General features: G+C 32.1%; 2 protein-coding genes across 2 annotated transcripts; both read right to left on the bottom strand.

Moving 5' to 3' along the window:
• Positions 1–1,389: 1,389 nt before the first annotated feature.
• Positions 1,390–1,938, bottom strand: LOC104236167 (uncharacterized). Its single transcript, XM_009790044.2, has one exon. It carries the CDS (start codon positions 1,936–1,938, stop codon positions 1,390–1,392), a length of 549 nt encoding a protein of 182 aa, XP_009788346.2.
• Positions 1,939–12,648: 10,710 nt separating this feature from the next.
• LOC104223014 (serine/threonine protein phosphatase 2A 57 kDa regulatory subunit B' theta isoform-like) lies at positions 12,649–17,207 on the bottom strand. The gene is made up of 3 exons (XM_070167613.1): positions 17,100–17,207; positions 15,212–16,651; positions 12,649–13,385 (listed from the first exon to the last, which is right to left on the bottom strand). The coding sequence occupies exons 2-3, from the start codon at positions 16,424–16,426 to the stop codon at positions 13,026–13,028; spliced, it is 1,575 nt and encodes a 524-aa protein (XP_070023714.1). The 5' UTR covers positions 16,427–16,651; positions 17,100–17,207; the 3' UTR covers positions 12,649–13,025.
• Positions 17,208–20,855: the final 3,648 nt, after the last annotated feature.

Genomic DNA, 20,855 nt, shown 5'->3' with positions numbered 1-20,855 from the left:
TCTATCTATCTATCTATATATATATATATATATATATATATATATATATAAGAGGATAATTTGTAATATGGTGAAGCTGAGTGACAAACTAATAAGAAGCTACTTGACAATTTTAGAAAAAAATTACTCCATCCAGTCCACTTTAAGTAATTTTGGTCTCTTTTTGTGGTCCATAATATTAGATTTTTTCAAATATCAAGAAGTAATTAATTTATTTTTTGCAAAGTTGCCTCTGGGAGTAAAAAGCCTAAAAATATTTTTATATTTTCAATGAACAAATTAAGGTTAATACGGTCTATTTCATTGTTAATTAGTGCTAAAACTTAAATTTCTTAATATATGTGAAAACAACAAAAAAATTATTTAAAGTGGACCGGAGGAAGTAATAATTTAGACTTAAAAAGGAAATATAATTAATGAAAGTCATTGAATGAAGTTATCTAAAGAATGTGTGTGTGTCTATATATATATATATATAGAGAGAGAGAGAGAATTGTTTGAATTGGGAATACTTTTTTTTCTGAAATATAAAAGAATATCATTTTTAAAATTAGCATTTAAATTCTAGGATCTAGGATAAGATAGTTATAAAAATAATTAAACATAAAAATAGATAATAAAAATTAAAAATAATAAAATTAAGACTCAGTATTTTATGTTAAAATAAAGGAGAACATAAATTTAAGCTTGGAATAGCTACATATTGTTAAGCTACACGTTTTAGTTTTATGTATCTTTTTCTTATGTGTAATAATAAAATAATAATAATCTATATATTTTCTATATATTTATTTTGTTAAATCAAATCAATTCAAAACTTATCCAAGCTTTTGAGTTAAACAATAAAATAAAACAAATCTTATCCAAGCTTTTGAGTTGAAAAATAAAACTCAAAAGATGGAAAAATACCTTGAGATCTTGGTAAAGTATAAATTATGGGCATATACACTTTTATTTAATTTGTATATTATTAAATTAAACACTAGATAAAATAACTATATAAAATTTATAATAGGGGAAACTAATATAGAAAGAGGGGAACTAGAGATAGTGGGAGAGAATTTGTACTTTGAATTAATTTTATAACATAAAATAAAAATAATAAATAAATATACTCAAAAATATTATTGATAAGTTTGAATCTGAGCAATATAATAGAAGAATAAAAGTATATGAAAAATTTATTACAAGAAAAATAATATAAATCTCTCTCTCTCTCTATATATATATATATATACGTTCGTAATTTTTTTTTTGTCAAATTAAAATTTATATTTAACCAATGAAAATATTTACATCCGTTAGCCCATGGGCCTCTAGAGCTAGATCCTTTACTGTCTTTCTATTCTCATAACTACAGTTATGTACTTTTCCTAATCTCTTCGTGATTTATACATTGTTTCCGCTAGGATATCTATTTAACTGTTCTAACATTGACTTCCATTTGCTCATGTTCTGGCCTTTGATATGCAGCTGCAAGGCTATTTCTCGAACCTTTTCTTCATATGTAATACACTGGTTCTGAAATCTTCTTTTGTTCCTCTCCATCCATGTGTAATAAATTGTTGCTGCAAATAGAAATGTGAGAACTTGAGCTCGTGGTCTGTTGTTGTTTGTCCTCTTGATCAACCATTTTAATTCCTGTTCCCGGCTTCCAACATTGTGCTTTTCTTTCAACCAGCCTACTAATGCAGCCCATATTGATCTAGCATAAGCACATTCAAAGAAAAGGTGATCCAGCGTCTCTTCTTTCTGGCTAGTGCATAACACACATTCCTTCGGCACATCAATCTTCCATTTTGCCAGTCTATCCACTGTTGCTAACCTTTGGTTGAGAGCTAGCCACAGAATAAATAGATGCCTTGGTATAGTAACATCTCCCAACACAAGATTCTTCCATGTAACTTTCTGAAATTGAGACTTTGCTGCTATATACATTGTCTTGATGCTAAACTTCCCTTGCTTGGTATACATAAATAAAAGAATAAGTGAATATTTTAATTTATATAAGGTAAATATTTAATTAATTTTAATATCCTACGTATTAGGATTTCTTATATAGCACTTCAAAGTTTTAGTTGATTTAAAACTCCTAAATATTAGAAAAAAATTTAAATGATGATTTTGTCGAGTGTAAACTCTATTTTAAAGGGTAAAAAAAAGCGGACAACATTTCGCTAAGGTTAGGGTACGAGCTTTTGATAAGTACATAAGTTTAAAAAATCACATAGATATTACTCATGTTGGTCCACTTTAATTGATTTTTTTATCGTTTGATATTAAAAAATTCACCTTTGAACATTAATTAACAATAAAATTGACCATATTAATCTTAATACCATATTAATCTTAATTTGTTCAAATATAACAAATACTACAAAGGCAATTTTCAAAAAAAAAAAAATTAATTCCTTCTTGATACCTACAAAAATTAAATATTATGGACTACTAAAAAGGCCAAAAAATTAATTAAATTGGACCGGAGGAAGTATCAAATAATGTGTTTGAGTTATAAAAGTTAAAAAAAAATTATAAGTTTCTAAAAATAATGAATGTTGACCCTATCCAGCTATAGCTCAATAAAGGAAGTAATCATATCCCATTAAATTCTGCAAATGCCTTATTGTGATTTTGAGGACTTTATGAGAATCTTTAAGAAAATTGTACTGAAAATAAATAATATAAATATATTTTTAAACTATTATTTAATGATTTGATGAATAATATATATCAAGAAATTTAATCTTTAATCTTTAGAGTTTTGGAAATGAGAAGTTTAGCTTATAGCTCTTAAATATTAATTTGATACATGACAATACAAAATCTAAAATTGACTAACGTTTTGTTAACAATTTACAACAAATAATTAATATATAAAAAAATGGACCGGTCATTTGCTGGAATAAATGCAAACAAAGAAAAAGTTAATTTAATTATGACAACTCAAATAGAATACAACTTATCTTTTACTATTTCATATTTATTACTTCAAATTTGCATTTTATCAATCTGACCCTCATACTATATTATATTGATTTTTTTATTTCTTTCACTGTCAGTGCTCTTTCTATAAAAATAAATTTATGTACCCTAATAAAGAGTTTGTAAACTTGAAAATGTATTTTTATTTTATGATAAATTTGAAAAAGAATTTAATAGGATTCTTTAGCTAGTTAGTTATATAATTTAGATACTTAATTATTTATTCTCAATATAAATGAAAATAATTCATAGTATAAGTATATACTATGAATTCTATGTTCCAAAGGATTAAAAAACTAATATGATCATATTTTACTTTTGAACCTTTATATGTAGAATAATTAGTGTTGTTGACTCTGGTCAACTACTTTTATGAACTCTCTTTTTCCTTACCTCTTTTATATCTTTTATATTTTTAAATTTTGTTATTTATTTTAATTATTGAATTTTATATTTAAATACTATATAAAAATATTTTTTGGGTTAAAAAGTAGCACAAATTTGATATTCAAGTGTATTATGGTCCATATATATATAGACACACACATGCAAAGAATTACAGTAATGTTATATTATCCAAATAAATAAATAAGTTATATTAGATAATTAAAATATTAAATGATTTTAAAGTCCTATATTAAGACTTCTTACATAGTTAATTAATGAATGATCTGATAAATAATATTACAATGAATTTCAAAAAGGGATAACTCTCTAAAGTATTAACCATTATATTACGTCTAAAATTAATAGATTACAATTATGTTACATCTTCTCTAAATAAATAAATAATTTATATTAGATAATTAAAATACTAATTTATTTAAAATTTCTTACATGATTCAAAGGATAACAAATTTTTAGTTGATTTTGAAAATGGGATAAATTTTTAAAGTGTTAGTCACTGTTCTACGCATAAACTTTGTACCACTATCCATCATAATAGTGTGCTTGGTAATATATTTGTTGTTATACATACTTTTACAACTTCTACAAAATCTAAATATGGAAAAATAATATTATTCATTTAAAGTTCTAAATATTAGGATTTCTTACCTAGTTCAAAAAAGGAAAAATTTAATAACTAAAATTTTATTTGATTTAGAAGTCCTAAATATAGGAAAACAACTAAATTACAATTTTATCCAATATGAAATTAGTTTTAAAGGGTAAAAAAAGCGAACAATATTTCGTTAAGGGGTTTCGTGCTTTTAATATAGTATATATATGAATAGATTGATCAAAATTCTTAATATTAGCCATTTTAAGTATGAAATATTTGACTGTAGCGTAGAAGGAATTACAATGGTGTTTGGATTTTTTTTTTGTCAAACGTGAGAAATTCTCTTTTAAGTTTTAACCCAAAATCTCAAAAGGCATAATTTTTTATTACTAAACGAAAATTAAATTGGATGTAAAGAAGGTAGCCTCAAAAATTTTAGAACCTTCTGACTAAGAAAGAAAACCTGCAGAATAGTCACAGAAATCCATATTGAACTACATTAGGCTTTAAATGTGTAACATCTTTTAATCCAAAATCAGCATATTCTTTTACTCCTAAAAAAGTTGAATTGGATGGTCAATAAGAAAAGAAAAAGACATTAATGAAAAATAATTCTTCCAAAACCCATATAAAACATTTAAAACAAAAGCAAAAACAACCTAAAACAAGAAAAAACTTCAAAGATAACAGCAATATTCTATAGAACGTTCGGAAAAAGTATAAAGAACTCACCTACTAAGGAGCAATCACATATTGTTGGCAAAGTACTACAAATTAGCAAGTCTTTTTATACTATCAAGTCAAATAATATGGAAGGAATAAAAATTATATTACATAATTCAAATAAGGAAAGAATTTATGTAAAGAAAATCATAGTTGATTTTGAATTCGTAAAATATTTAGATTTTCTACATAGTTTAAATAAGGAAAGAATTAATAATTAATAATTTAATTGATTTTAAACTAATAATTAAATTACTAATTTATCCATTGTAGAATCTATTTTTAATGGGTAAAAAAGGCGAACGACATTTCGCTAAAGACCTTCGTGCTTTAAATATAATATATATATATATATATATATATATATATATATATATATTATATTTATTTAATAGATAGAGTTCATAATTCCATATTGGAAAATACAAAAAAATAAAGATGTTTATACATAAGATAAGGATATTATATATATAACATAAAACAATAATTATTAAAAAAATTGATATATAGATTTTTCGTAAATATAATAAAAGGCTTATCTCTTTTTGTTTTGACGAATTAAAAATTATAATTTAGTAAAAATTATTATATTATTTAATAAAAAAACTAAGCAAATATTAGAGTCGATCTTAGATGGTTTGCAGTTTATGTTGAACACACACTATTCTTGTTGTTTATCTTAGATTCCTTAGACTCTGGTTACTGTTATTGCATGTCATTCATCTTTTGATTTTTATGCTTTTGTTACTATAATGGTTTTTACTGGAGTTACTAGTGAATTCTCTTTTCTTTTCTTGTTTTCCTTGTTTTTCTTTATTTCCGTCGTTTTGAGCCGAGGGTCTATCGGAAACAGCCTCTCTGTCCTACCGGGGCAGGGGTAAGGTCTGCATACACATTACCCTCCCCAGACCCCACTATGTGAGATTTTATTGGGTATTGTTGTTGTTGTTGTAAATATTAGAGTCGAAAAAATATACGAAAAGAGGGGATAAAAATATTATTAGGATATTTATACCTCAAATCAATTAAATATAACAAAAGGTACGTAAATAATACTCAAAAAATTTATTAATAAATTTAGACAATTAAAGAATTTTGCACAGTATAACATAAGTTTAAAAAAATAAAAATATTTTTAGTATAAGAAAATATTATATATGTTATATTAAAAGAAAAATAGTGACAAAATATTAGTACAATTGACAAGTTAATAAGAACTCATACTAGTAAAAATAAATAGTACTAAGTTTTTGCTAATTTAATAAAGAATAAAATAAGGATCAAATAATTTATTTGCTTACCATATGATGTGTATCCTTTAACTTCATATAGATTTTGTTATATTTATGCACACTACACTACAAAATAAAATAGCAACTAAATTTTATTAAAATAATATGATATATTATAATTTTGTAAGACTAATACTCTTTTAAATAGAATAATTAATCCAAATAGCCGTCCACTCAATAAATTAAAATACAAATAATCGGTGGAGGTATATTATATGCATATTTTATGTATTGTATGTGTAAAATTATGTATAATTAATGTATAATCTATGTATATAGCTAGAAAAAGTGAACAATTAATATGACCGGTTATTTGTGTAAAGATCCCTTTAAAATATTCGTGCATCGCGCGGGTTCCAACACTAGTTTGTTCATTATATTGCGTGTGTCCACTGCAAGTGTATTAAATTGGCTACCCCAAAATTTAGAGAAAAGATCATTCAGTTTGAGAGAGTATTTAGTGACCGAGAATCTTTAGGTCCAAGTATGGGGAAAATTTTAGGAATAGTTACCTCCTATAGCAAAGGTTGATACCTTATTTATTTTAAATAAATACCCTTTTAAAAAATTATATTCCATAACTACCTTTTAATTTTTATAGCCAAATATCTATTTATGGTCATCTCCTACCCTTAAGCCATAAAATACGCTTTGTATTATTTTTCTCTCTCATTCTTTCAGATTTTTCTCCACTTTCTCTCTCTCTCAAAGCCATTCTTTCTCCATGAATACAACCATGATTCTCCCCTGATTCATCTCCAGTGTTGAATGAAATTAGAAGTCATGAATGGTATCATGGCGGCCACAAATAGAATTAACAGTTGGTTCAGAAGTTTCCCAATGAGCAGAAATCATCAATATTACATTCGACTTTTGATTTAAAATTCTTTCTCTAAAACCTTTTAAGAAGTGTCTGGCGGGCAAAGACTCATCTATGGAAAGAGTAGGGGAACCATGTGATATGAAGAACGTCTCCTTCAATTTCAAAGGCAAATCAATTCACTCTTTGAATTAAATTTTGAATAAGCGAATTTGTCTTCGGACAACGGGCTTGTTATTGGGTACCCAAAGTTGTTTTTGTACGTCGGTGCGTGTCCTCACGTAAATTAGGGTTTGTTCTTGAACAAAGACGGCGGAGTATGTGGCTGAGCAACTTGATTTTTTGTTAATATATTTCAATATTTTTTCAACGTATCACACTGTATTTTCATGTATTTCATTGTATTAATTGTCTTTTTTTCCATTGTAATTCAATGCATCTCAATGTATTCCATGTATTTCATTGTTTTCACTATCTTTTTCCACTGTATTTCAATGTATCCCCTGTATTCTATGTATTTTATTGTATTCACCGTCTCGTTATATGCCATGAATATATTCATATTCTTTTTAATTAATATAATTTATGTATTCAGATGTATTATATAATTTCTCTGAAGATTGCTATATTTTTGAGGTATTTTTCGGTTGAGAATCTTTTTTATAACTGAAAATACAAATTTTGTGTGTTATAATTGAGTTTGTTGAGTTATATTAGGAGTCTATTATGTTAATTGATTCACTTTCTATTTAAAAACAGTGTAATTCCCTGTTTCACGCCGTGAATACAATCGAATACAATAATATGTCCAGCTATAATCCAATGTTTCACGTCATGAATACAGTCGAATACACTCGAATACAACGACTGATTAGCTGGACTTCCCTGATTCACGCCTACTTTTGCTACTGTATTCATGAATACAGTAGCTTAAATACATCTAATACATCTTATAACAACATAAAACGTATCTACAATCCGTAATTTAGCAAATGATATCTATAGATAGTTAATTACCACTAAAAGATAGTGTTTTATGAAAATTTCTCAAAATTTTATATAAGAACAACTGGGATCCCTACCTTTCAATTTTATAGCCCATATTTCAATTTACAACCAACTAACCCAAAAATAATAGGCTAAGATTTAACATTCAACTCCAATAGGTTCTCAAAATTACTATTTAATTTTTAAAAAAGATTGCTCAAGCTTGTAAGTTAATTTTCGAATCAATAACTATAACTCAAATATTAGTTCAACAAACCAAATCTATTTAGGTGGTGAAAATTAGATTCTTAGCAAGCTTAAATATGTGGGTTTAGATTTCGAATTTGATTTTGTGAGAAATTTGGAGTGGGTATTATCTAGAATTGTTAGAAATAATATAAGAAGGTTGTATATAAAATTTGAATTCATTTAATGGAGATTTGGACTGATTTTGAACAAGAATTGCAACTGAAAATTGTGGAAGACATTCGTCTACATACGCTTATATAAAAGTGTATAAAAGTGTATAGTGTATAAGATATATTTATTCGCTCATATACACTATTATACAATATTATATATAATTATACAAAAAACTGACTTCGTCTTCTTCCTTGCGTTTTTTCTGAAATTTAACTCAAATCTTGCTCAAATCTACTCCAAATCACTTCAAATTTAAATTTTGAACTCCTTTTGATATCGCCAATTCACAATGAAAACTTCTAGATCTGAAAATTTAGCTTCGTCAATGGCAGAAAATTAGAGCTGAAAATTAGAGAGGAGAAAAGATAGGATGAAAGATAGATTTAAAAATTATAGAAGATAGAAGATGACTATGGGAGATAGATCTAAAAAATATAGAGGATAGAAGATGATGGCCTATAGAGAATGAAGAGGCACATGAAGAGAGAGCATTTTGGGCGTGTAGGGAAAAAGAGAACTAGTCTAGTGATTGAAATATTTCTATCAAATTCTATACAAACTGAGCTATAATGAGTAAACTTAAAAAATATGGGCCATTTTTTGTTATGCTGTGAAGTCAAGTGTATTTTCTTGTAATTCTTTCTAATTTGTTAAAAATTGGCCTTTCTATCCATCTCCATTTAAATACTAGACTTCAATTCGCAACAAGGTTCAAACTCATAATGTATACCTAACTCACATATCACACATCGTGCTTAACGTTGAACCAAAAACATGGCAGCGGATTTTCGCTAAGCATGCTCGTTTCAGGTATTTGATCTGTCCATTCGTTGAACTACTGTCTCCAAGCAGAATAAACACAGGGAAAATTTCACATTAGAACAAATGAGCTCCTTACTTTTCAATTTTATAGCCCATATTTCAATTTATAACCAACTAGCCAAAAAATAATAGGCTAATACTCAATATTCAACTCCAATAGGTTCTCGAAATTACTATTTAATTTTTAAAAAAGATTGCTCAAACTTTTAAGTTAATTTTCGAATCAGTAACTGTTACTCAAATATTAGTTCAACAAACCAAATCCATTTGGATGGTGAAAATTAGATTTTTAACAAACTTCAATATGTGGGTTTAAATTCCGAGTTTGATTTTGTGAGAAATTTTGAGTGGGTGTTATTTAGATTTATTAGAAATAGTATAACGAAGTTGTATATAAAATTTGAAGTCATTTAATGGAGATTTGGACTAGTTTTGAATAAGAATTGCAACATAAAATCGTGGAAGAAGTTCGTCTACAGACGCTTGTATAAAAGTGTATAAAAGTGTATAAGATGTGTTTATACACTCGTATACACTATTATACATAATTATACATAATTATACAAAAAACTGACTTCGTTTTCTTCCTTGCGTTTTTTCTGAAATTTAACTCAAATCTTGCTTAAATCTACTCCAAATCACTTCAAATTTATATTTTGAACTCCTTTTGGTATTTTCAATCAATTGGAACAATAACCAATCCAAACAACTAATAAACTCAAAAAATCCTATTTTCGGAAAAGCTTTGAATGACCTTCAATAATGGACTTCTACTCTTCAATTTTCTTACATTGCAACCAAGTGACATAGAGGGAGAAGCAGTAATGGCGGACGATCACTTGAAGCATATGTAGAAGATGTGAGAAAAAGAGAGAGTGAAAGCAATGGCTGCGAGAACACAAATTTAACTCCATAGCTTTTAGAAGCATTGATTGTAAGAACACAAATTTTGAATTTGCTAATGCTTTCAAAATATGTACAATATGGGCTAGGTCGGGTAAAATTAAAAGATATAGGTCATTTTTTGTTACGGTATACAGTCATGTGTATTTTTTTGTAATTCTTTCCTAAACAGAATATTTTTTGGTGCTATAACAGTGACAAATTGCAACTCCACTAGAATCAAGTTATTCTCTTTTTTCTGCCCCAAAAGAAAAAAAATAAACTTTTAAGAAACTAATTTCAAGCAGTCTGAATTCAAAAGAATTGGTTCTTAATCATTGCAATTATGTCTTAATTTGCAAAAAAAATAAACATAGCATAAACTCGGTGGAATCAAGTCTTCGGTCTTCACCCGAACGAAGCGTCCCTGTCAGCCCCAGTCTCGGTCTTCATCAATGCAAAAATGGGGCCTTGCTGGCCCGGTGTGTAAGCTTTATTAGACCTCCTCGAAAGATTCGGGGACTGTATAAACTGAGCAGATGATTGATGGTGAACCGACGAGATTCGGTCTTGTTCACGAAGTAATGCAGGAGGATCACGATCCTCCATAAAGACGAATGGATTTGCCCGAGGTATACCTCGTATCTCTTGCAAAAAATTCAGGATAATCGGGTCCACCAGACCCAGTGTGAAGGGGTAAGTGTAAACACTTAGGTACCCCTCTACGTAGGTAGTAATGGCGTCTTCGGGCTCGGGGACTAGTACATCCTTGCCTTCCTAGTTGCAGTCCTTTCGGACCACAAGAAGGACGTCTTCAGTCACGGAGCAAATGTACCTTGATGCTCTTCAACCCCGGTCCTGTTTGCGTGAGGGTTTATCAACCTTAAAGTCGTCTGCAATTGAGAAGCCCCGGGAATTAACATTTTCAAGGGAGGTTCGGGGATCGATTCGTCGGCAGCCACCTTGGGAGAAGCCGTTTCAAGGGCAACTACTTCAAGAGCAACCGCCTCGATACCAGCGGCCGGTTGAGAAGATGAAATGGCAACTTGTTGAAGAACAAATTTAGAAGTTTTAGCCATTGTTATTTGAAGAAGTTTGTAAACTCAAGAGAACATTTTGAAAGATGAAGAGTTGAGTATAATGATTTGGGGAAAATCTGGGTAAAAACCTGAAAATTACAGTGAAATCTTAAAGAATAAGGGAGAAGATATGAAAGTTTGAAGAAGGCTGATGATAGTTTGGGAGTTCGAGGGTAGAAGCTTGGTCGGAAAGTAAAAAAGAACAAGGGGTGGAACCTTATATAGAAAAAAGTTCGTGACGCTTCACATTCAGGGGTAACCAACCGATGGTTGACACGTGCTCGAATTCAGAATGACACGACTGACAGGACGTTTCGGCATATCCATCATTTTCTATTATAGCGTACAAAAGAAGGAACTGGAAAACATCTGTCGTTTCTTATCGTTTCGACAAACTTACCATCTGAGAAACGAGGGGACTATCTGTATACGGGTAAAACCGGGGGTAAGGAGCACCCCGATTTCCCGATGGGCGAACGAAGAGAGGACATAATTGCGCGTAGTCGAGATCGAAGTCGGGAGCCACCCGTATCAAAGCTCGAACAAAACACATGCCTCCGGAGCCATCGAGATCATCCCCCCGGACCTGATTCGAATAACGAGACCTCGAAAAGCATTGCCAAACGACCACACACGCTTAACAAAGGGTAGTGATTTCCGTTCCCAATCGAATGTCACGGCGTGAATCTCGACCCGTATCAGCAGTAGATCAGTGATTAGCGGCGAGAAAGATTTATTTTATTTTTTAGAATTGTACTTAGGATAAAACTCCCCTACTATATAAAGGGGAAGCTGACTATTCATTACAGATATTGTAACAAGCATACCAAGCAATATACATCTATTTTTCTGTGGTTATTGAAAGTTCTTGTTGTGGTTCATAAGAACTTCATAAGCACTGGTCCGAAACCGAAGGCGAGCTTCTTGTTAAGCCTTTAACCAAGCCCGGGTTCAGTATCATCATTGGTTTGGTTATTTATTCTATCTTTTAATTGCTTATCTAATGTCATTAATCACTTGTATCGAATTAATTTACGTATCCTTAAAACCGCGTATAAATTCAATTGTTATCCATTTTTAAAGGTAAAAAAGTTACTTTTTTTTCGCCCCCAAAAGTAACTAACTTCAAGCAGTTTGATAGCCCGTTTGGCCAAGTTGCAAAAATCAGCTTATTTTGGAAAGTGCATTTCTCAAAAGTACTTTTGGTGAGAAGTAGTTTGTGTTTGGCTAATTAGTTTGAAAAGCACTTCTGAGCAACAATTAGTGTTTGGCCAAGCTTTAAAAAACTGCTCCTAATTATATTTTTCTCAAAAGTGCTTCTCAAAAAAGTGCTTTTGGAGAGAAACTATTTTTTTCTGCTTCTCCAAAACTGCTTCTGCTTCTCCTCAAAAGCACTTTTTTCCTTCCAAAAACTTGGCCAAACACCTCAATTTTTAGCCAAAAGTGCTTTTGGCCAAAAAGAAGCTTGGCCAAACAGGCTATGAATTCAAAAGAATTAGTTCTTAAACATTACAACTATGTCTTAATTTGGATATTCTCAAGATCATCTACAGGGACATTTCATGCTAAGCTGCAATGTCAAGCATATATTTGACGGTACAGAGATTTAAGTGCAGCCTAAAAGGAACTTAGATGCAAAAAAAAAAAACCATTAATAGATACCTGAAGAATGATGCTTTTCCGGTCTCATCATACAAATTCCAACAAAGCAAAGATCAAATGAACTTAACCAGATTAATTCCAGCAACATGTGGACTGCACACTATAAAATCTTGAGGTTCTCCAGTTACGCGATTCCACATGTACAGTCCTTGCCTCTAAATGAGCATAGAGTTGGTATCCAACTCAATTTTGCGTTATCACACTGTGAGACCTGGGAAAGCAAAATTTTCAGGTTGTATCGGAAACCTGTAACATGTTTCGTTGGATCCACCTCCTTTTCGCAATTTCCATCCTCAGCATATTGGTCAGCTCATCAAGGGAAAAGCAACAGTAACAAAGATATCCAGTCTCTAGCCAGACGACGAATGAGGCGTTGTCCTAGGAGAAACTAGCACTGGCTCATTGCTTGCAGCTTTCATTCCAGCAAGCTCCTCTAACCGTCTCCAAGTTGTTTCACGTTTCGTCTTTATCTCTTCTTCGTTGGCCTGATCCTCTTCAAACTTGTGCAAGCACTCTTCAAAGAGTTCAGGATCAACATCAGAGAAGATCTTGCGGACGTTTAATGTCAAGCTTTGCACCGCCTGATTCCAGTGGCCTCTTGCATTCTTCTCCAAGGAAGGGAAAATTATTGGCAGTATAACTTTACGATTCTGTTTGATTAGGCTCTCAACATGATCATTGTTCCATAGGAACAAAGCCCTTTCAGCCACCTGCAGATGCAAAGTTAAAGAGAGTTATGCAAGTTAAACAGCGAACAAACCTAAACGAGCTTCATTCAGAGTACAAACTCGATGCAAAATAAAGGTTGCAGTAGATCTAATGAAGTGATAATCATTCATCTCGAACCTGATATTTCTTATTGATCTTTTTCTGATAAAAACATATAGAATAATATTCAAAAAGTCAGAACCAAGAGGTACTGCCAAGATGTTTCTCATTGATCTTATTGCATCTGATCTACTCTCAACACAACTAGAAAAACACACACATTTGATCACAAATTTGATCTATACCAACGAATGGAGTAAATCAACTAGAGCTACTCAACAAATCTAATGACAAATCTGTCCACTGAAATTACATATCTGTGTATCTAACTGATGTCAGGAACAGCTAACGGTAGGAGTGCCCAAATTGAAAGAGGTAACAGTGATTTTGATGCTTTGACACCAAAATGGAAAGGAAGACAACAGCAATGATGTCGAGGTAAGATGGAAATTCGACAGCTGAATGTTTCAATCTGGTTCAATTCATGATCGCATCTGCAAACTTTGTCTCATGGGTTTTAGCGGGAATTTTTCATTCTTCACCTGGTCCTTAGTTGCCTTTCCAAAGTCAACCTAACCGGTTACCTTTTCCAAGGCGCTAAATAGGCCTTCGCCCTTACGCCTTAATATACAATAGAAGAAAATTAGATAGCCGTATAAAGAACAGAACTGCCTTTGTTCTGAAGGCCTGGCGAGTTCCTTTGATAAACAACATTAATGCTGTTTGTTGGCTAATAAAATTCACCTGCAGAGTCCACTATCCTAGTACTCAATCAATACAGTACTTTTGATACAAGGATGTATTGATTAAGAGCACTCTGCTAAGCATCCATACATATTACATGTCTCTCAGGCATGCGCCCGCTAGTGTCACCCTAAAGTTGAAGAGGCTTCAAAGAAACTTTTTGCGGGGATACAAATGATGGGATAAAGTGGGAGGTGGTCACATGTCCAATAAGGTGGCCTTGGAGGTTCGACATGAGGTATAGGCTTTGTGGAGGACAATGATCACATACAAGTACGGCACACATAAATGTGGATAGAGGACCACAAACATCTCATTACCCTATGGGCATGGGACATGAAGAAGAGTTCAATGACAACATCACTTTTAGGTTTGGGAATGGAATAGGATTAGTTTATAGAAGCACAAGCCGTTTGCCATGACGGTGAGAGTTGCCTTCCCGAGGCAAAACTTATTGGCATTTGAGGTTCAGCATAACTATACGAGAGTTGGATATAGATAATTCCAAAACCTGATGCATAATTTACAAACAAAGTATCACGGTAGGAACAGTACACTTGAAAATGGAACATAAACGGAAACAGGTTGTTCTTGATGAAGTCGTACTAGCACAGGTTACTTCAAAAGAGAGGATGCAGGGTTTCTACACCTAATAGTTTCGATTCTCAGAGCTCCAAGAAAGATATGTTTGTTCTCCTAATTGGAAGTAAGGGTGGCAATCTAATGGCTGAAAAATCTAACCAAAAGGGAGTTAACTTATGTTAACCAGTGTTTCATGTGCAAACGGTACAGCGAGGATGTGAATCACTCATTAATGCATTGCCAGTTACAGTTAATGACGTGATGCACAACAAGAAGGAGAGGAAGATGCTGAGCTTGGGATGCAGCTCCTTTGGCCCTTATGCTGATACTTTGGGAAGAGAGAGGAATGGAAGAACATTTGAAGGGATGAAATAAATTTGCCAAGTTAAGGCTTGCCTTTTGTTTTTGTGAAATAAAATACAAAATAACTAACGCTACTAACCTGAAAGTGTGAGCTGCTCAAGCAGCGGCTGATTTGACGAAACAAAGGCACCATACAACGCTGAAATTCTGGAGGCTGAGTAGCTTCTAGAACCTCCTCCAGCTCACCTAAGAACATTACTTCCTTGGAACTGTTTGTGATGGGCCAATATTTCAACAAACCTCTTATGACAGTATCAGCGAGTTTGCAATCCTTTTCCACAAATTGTGTTATGCAGTAAGATAACTGCTGATGATACATTTGTACACACTTTGGTTTATGAAGGGGAATCAGAGCTCGAACTAGGAACAACTTGTGCTCTTCCTTCAGTGGAAGCGCAAATCCATTGATTATACTGCCCAAAATTTCTAAAAGTTCTGCTATTCCATTATGCTTCTCAGTTTCAAAAATAAACCGGTAAAATATATTGTTGATTGATTTCCTAATGAAAGGGCGGTGCACCATGAATTTTCCATATATACGGTGCAAAACAGTCTTCAAGTACTCCCTTTCTCTCGGATCTTCTGAATCAAAGAGATCTAATAACCTTAAAACAAAAGAGTGATCAACGTATCTCTTAGCCAGTTTCGCATCCGTCTCTGGTGATGCCACAAATCTGAGAAAAAACTCATACACAATTTGCAAATGCGGCCATGCGGGATCCATCAAGGGTTCATCTTCTTCCAAGTCAAAAGCTTCTAATACTTTGTTTTCACGAGGCTGAGGAGTAAGAGGCCTAAACAGATTTGAAGACACCATTTTAACTATTTCTTGAATGACAGTTTCTGTGAATTTCCCATTCGCAGAACTAACATAATCAACAAGCTCCACTAGTGTCTGTCGCTTGATGTCTTTTTCTTTCAAGTGTTTTGTTGGATCAGTGAAGTCAAATAATACACAGCATAAGTTCAGCTTTTTGATGAACAAGTTTTGCTTCTCAGAACTTGGTACATCTTTAAAACTAGGCAAGGTCTCACACGGAAAAACCGCTGCATTTCCATTCACCTTAGCATTTACAGACTGCGGTAGCCTGTTTCCATGATTCAGTCCTGGAGTTGAAGAAGAAGTGACTCCTGAAACAGTAGTGGCACTCGAATTTCCTGATCGCGAACTAGACAAATCACTGCTTCTTGAACTAGTTGAAGCATTTGACGGTGATGCAGAGCTTCCTCCATCACGATTGTCTGCTGACTTGGACGGCTTCTTAGGGAGCCTATTGAGTAGCTGCTTGATCATCACTTGAAGATATAATCTTGTGGTTGTAGTGTTTTACTGATTGAAACACTATCAAAACGGAACTTCCATCAATCTGAAAGGTCTAAGCAGCAAAACCAAGATGATCAAACCAATTTTTAGCGAACCAGTGAAGATCTCATCCACCCAAAATCCTTATCTTCCACCACCCTAAAACAACATACAAGCTCTATATGATCCGCATTCGTGCCTGCCTCTCCTTTTCAACTGAAAAAAAAATAACAGAAAGGCAAGTAAAATGAAGAAATCCTAGAAATTTAGTGAATTTAAATTTCCTTTTTATCGTGGAGAAAAGAGCTAAAAATCAACTCTTGTTCCATAATCCTTTTCCTTCTTATTTTCTTGATAGAATGTGTAATTTGTATTATAAACAACTCAGCACTTAGAAAACAACTGTGAAGTACAAAATATTCAGGGATCAGCCTATTGCAACTCAAGGGAGCCTATAAAATCCAAAAAGTTATTTACCAACAAATCCACATGATGCACATTCTCACTCTCATTTAACAATATGAAAGGTGTATTCTTTGTGAACTAAGTAGTGCAATAAAGCAAAACCCAGATGCAGACAAGCATCAAAATTTCTGAATCAAAGATTTAAAATTTTCTACCTATTCATGATAGCTGTGTCAACAAGAAAAGGAAGGGCATTAACCTTTGTTCTTGTTTTAGCTGAGGTCCACAAAGACTCAGGCTATTCAGCTAGGTCAAAGAAATATTAAGATCTGTGCATATGATGTACACAACCCCAGATAACATTCACCTGCAAGGGGCAAGAAAGAAACTTGAGCACAAAAAAAAATAAAAAATAAGAGTGGGTCAATAAGATCAAGAATCAGCATTTAGATAGAAAATGAACTGTAAATGCTTACATTAAGATAATTTGGGAAGTTGGGTGATAATAAAGATTGAAACTTTACAGAGTTGAGTTAGTGATCAAAATCTAAAAACCGGGGGGGGGGGGGGAAGATGGATTAGAGAAAAGCAATCTCTGGTTGTTGCTGATGCTGATGATGTGCTTTTTGGTTAGCTAGAATTATTGTTTCATTTTTTATTTTCTCTGAATATTTGCTTCCCATTTCCTCTGAAACTTTCCTTTTTTACCTCCCTTTCTTTTGTCTTTTTTCCTTTTATATGAGTTTCTTAAATATGCCAAACCTGAGAAAAAATTGGTTCAACGTAATCTTTTAAAATTTAAAAGAAAATTATAAATATTTCCTTGCTTTAAAGATCTCTTGAAAATTGAGCCCGTTTGGATATAAGAATTTTTTCACGTTTTCTCTAAAAGTTTTTACTTTTTTCCGAAACTAGTGTTTGACTATAAATTTTTTAATTTTCACTTGAAGATAAAATTTAATTTTTTTTAAAAGTTTGAAAAATTCAAAAAGGCTATTTTTCAAAATTTTCACTCAGATCACTCACAAAACTTCAAAAACAACTTAAAATTATATTTATGTCTAAACACAACTCTATTTTTCAAATACCATTTTCACTTGTAATTCTTTTTCCCTTTTTTTTAAATTTTACAATTCTTATGTCCAAACGCCCACTTAATTGACATGATATGAATAAAATAGAAAGGGTTACTTAAATTTATCATAACATAATATAATAATCTAATAATGACAAAGCTTTCCAATAGTGTGTAAAACAATATGAATACAAAAGATATATATAGTAATATGATTAATTTAGAATTGAAGAGTGTGCTTCACCTTTTGCTTTCTCACAGATTTTAACCTCAAAACCACTTGCCATATTTATTCTCACCTTTGGGTTTCTCCAGATTTGGACAATTTTGAATTTTGACAAATTTCGCCTTCAGAGTTCTAAAAGAAAGTCATAGAAGTCAGGGTTAAAAAGGAGATTTCCAAGTACAAGAATAAAGCGAATAGATCGTACACGCGCTTCTAAGTGTGGGCCAAAGGCCAAGTAGTAATTGTGGGAGAAATTAAAAAATAACCATATTTACAACTGGTCGTTCAAAAAGCTCAATTTCAAAAGTAATTGAAATTTAGTCACTTTTCATGTAAAGATAAATCTGAGCGAAAACACTATTCAAAATCCGAAAAATACGTCAGTATATTATACTGGAGTTCCAGCATATTATACTGGAGTTCCAGGATAAGTATGCTGGAACTCCAGCATAAGTACACTAGAACTCCAACATAATATACTGGAGTTCCAGCAAGTATAATTGTCCAGTATATTATATTAGAGTCAGCAAAATATACCGGTCCAGCATAATATGCTGGAGTTCATACACAGATGCACCGAACTCCAGTATATTATGCTGGACCGGTCTCTGTTGCAGCAAAATAGTGGTTATTTTTCATTGACTTCATAAACGCTGCTATTTTTGAATGATCAGTCCGAAAACTGGCTATACTGTGCTATTTTACAGTAATTGTTGTAGTGTGGGAAATGTCCTTTGTGCTTATCCCACTTTAAATGGACCAAATAAAAATAAAATAAAAGACAAAAAAACCTAGTTGGTAAACTTGAGCAACATCGTCAAAATATCAATTATAACTAGCCTTGAATTCCATTTTATCGTTTGAAATTTATAGCTTTTAAATGCTACCCCCTCCCTCCCTCCCTCCCCCCTACAACTCTTTCTAGGGTGAGGTTATCCTTATAAAAGAGTTGTGGATTCAACATGGTGACATGTCGTTTATGAAATAATGTGTAAGATCAAAGTTCATTAAAAAATTGTTGTGCAAAGATCAATTACGAAAGTCAAAGACATAGTGTTGTTGACAAATTTTGTCTTGCAACACTTAACCACAAACGTTCGTGATCAGAGTTGTGTTTGAAAAAAAAATATAAACTCTCGGTTAAACTATTAAATTTTATATAATGATGGATCAAACTTAGTTAATGATAATATCTTTAGATTTAGAACTTGACAACATGGATAACGTAAGTCGGTGGGAAACTGAAAGTAATGCACATTTAATATTCCCAAAAATGTGAACAATAATAGAGGAATAAATAGCAATAAATGACACTTATGTAAATAAGGAGAATGATTTACCGTATAATGAATGAGATAGATGATTATTCCTCCTGACAATGATAAACGACAGACAAATCCTAGAATATTTGAACTATTCTCGAATCTGATGGAAAAGTATGGAATAATGTGAGCAAGAATCTTGATGAAAATGTAAAGTTTGTATCTTTGCTAGAAATAGAATCTTCTTCTCAAAAAGTGTTCTTGTCAAGTGAATATTACATATCGTACACTATTGTCTATTTTTCTATTTATATGAGACATATCCCTAACAAACCACAATAGTACAAGTGCAGAGAATATTCATTATTCTTCTTACTATCCTATTACAAAAACTAGCCGTTATTATTCTGTCTTTGGTGCTCGACCTCGGTTGTTGTTGACAGCCCGACCACGAATTTCACTGCTTCCTGATCGACCTCGACCGATCCTTTCCATAATGCCGCTTTACGCTAAATTTGGCAGATTTTGGCCTATACAAGTTGTAGCCTAATATTTACAATTTCCCTTAGCTTCATTCGGTGCAGCGATCAGTTGCATGAGACATCTTCCCTAGTTCATTTCTCCGTAAAATTGTCATGTCCTACTAAAGAGAGCTACTAACTCTGACTTCTAATGTGAAGTTTCAAGCAATTAATACAGGTCGAGAGCAAAAACTACAAAACCCACCCACCCACACAAAAAGAACGATAAAAAAAACACTTGCTCCCAAGTATAGCAACATAAGGCAGTACTGCTACGTGGGTTTGAGTTTTGACCTAAGATATTCAATCGCTATATTACTTGGAGATGTGGGAAGAATATGGGTCAGAAATTAAGCATCCAATTAGAATCAGATAAAGGGGCATCCAATAGTTTTTGAGATATTGTTGTATCCTCCGAAAGATAAAATCTGAATGGTCCATACATAGTCAGTTATAAAATCCAAAAGATTTTCCTCCAGTGGTTTTAACCATTATATATGTTTCTTACATCCAATCATTCCAAAATTTTCCAAATCACTGTCTTCAACCTAAAGTGAATCACTCTATATCAGAATATCATTATATCCAACTGACTTGTGCTAATATGTAAAACCAACTTTGTGTGTTATACACTGTAAGATGTGAAAGTGATCACTCTTTACCTATCACAAGCAAAATACTAATGAATATTCATTCAAGATATAGACAATTATTGGAGTTAAAGCAGATATAGAAAGGGATCTAACTTATGGAAGTCGGTCGAAGTAACTGTCATTGGCCATATTATCCAAAGAACTACTGACCGACAATACCGGCCGTAGCTCGCAAAAGTCCGCAGGTCAATATCCAAACATATCACCCTGAAGGGATTCTATTGGAAAAAAGTAAAAACGGATTAAGAAAAATATATTCTTTTGGTGAAACAGTTTTT

This window comes from Nicotiana sylvestris, chromosome 2 (assembly GCF_000393655.2).
Source record: "Nicotiana sylvestris chromosome 2, ASM39365v2, whole genome shotgun sequence".
Taxonomy (NCBI): Eukaryota; Viridiplantae; Streptophyta; class Magnoliopsida; order Solanales; family Solanaceae; genus Nicotiana; species Nicotiana sylvestris.
The sequence above is the reverse complement of the archived record's forward strand: the minus strand, read 5'-3'. Positions and strand labels throughout refer to the sequence as shown.

Bases quoted from the DNA above. Each gene is read 5' to 3' on its own strand.
- LOC104236167 (XM_009790044.2), bottom strand. From the start codon at position 1,938: ATGTATATAGCAGCAAAGTCTCAATTTCAGAAAGTTACATGGAAGAAT.
- LOC104223014 (XM_070167613.1), bottom strand. From the start codon at position 16,426: ATGATCAAGCAGCTACTCAATAGGCTCCCTAAGAAGCCGTCCAAGTCA. The intron at 13,386-15,211 runs GTTAGTAGCGTT...TTGCATCTGCAG, and splicing joins TGAGCAGCTCACACTTTCAG to GTGGCTGAAAGGGCTTTGTT.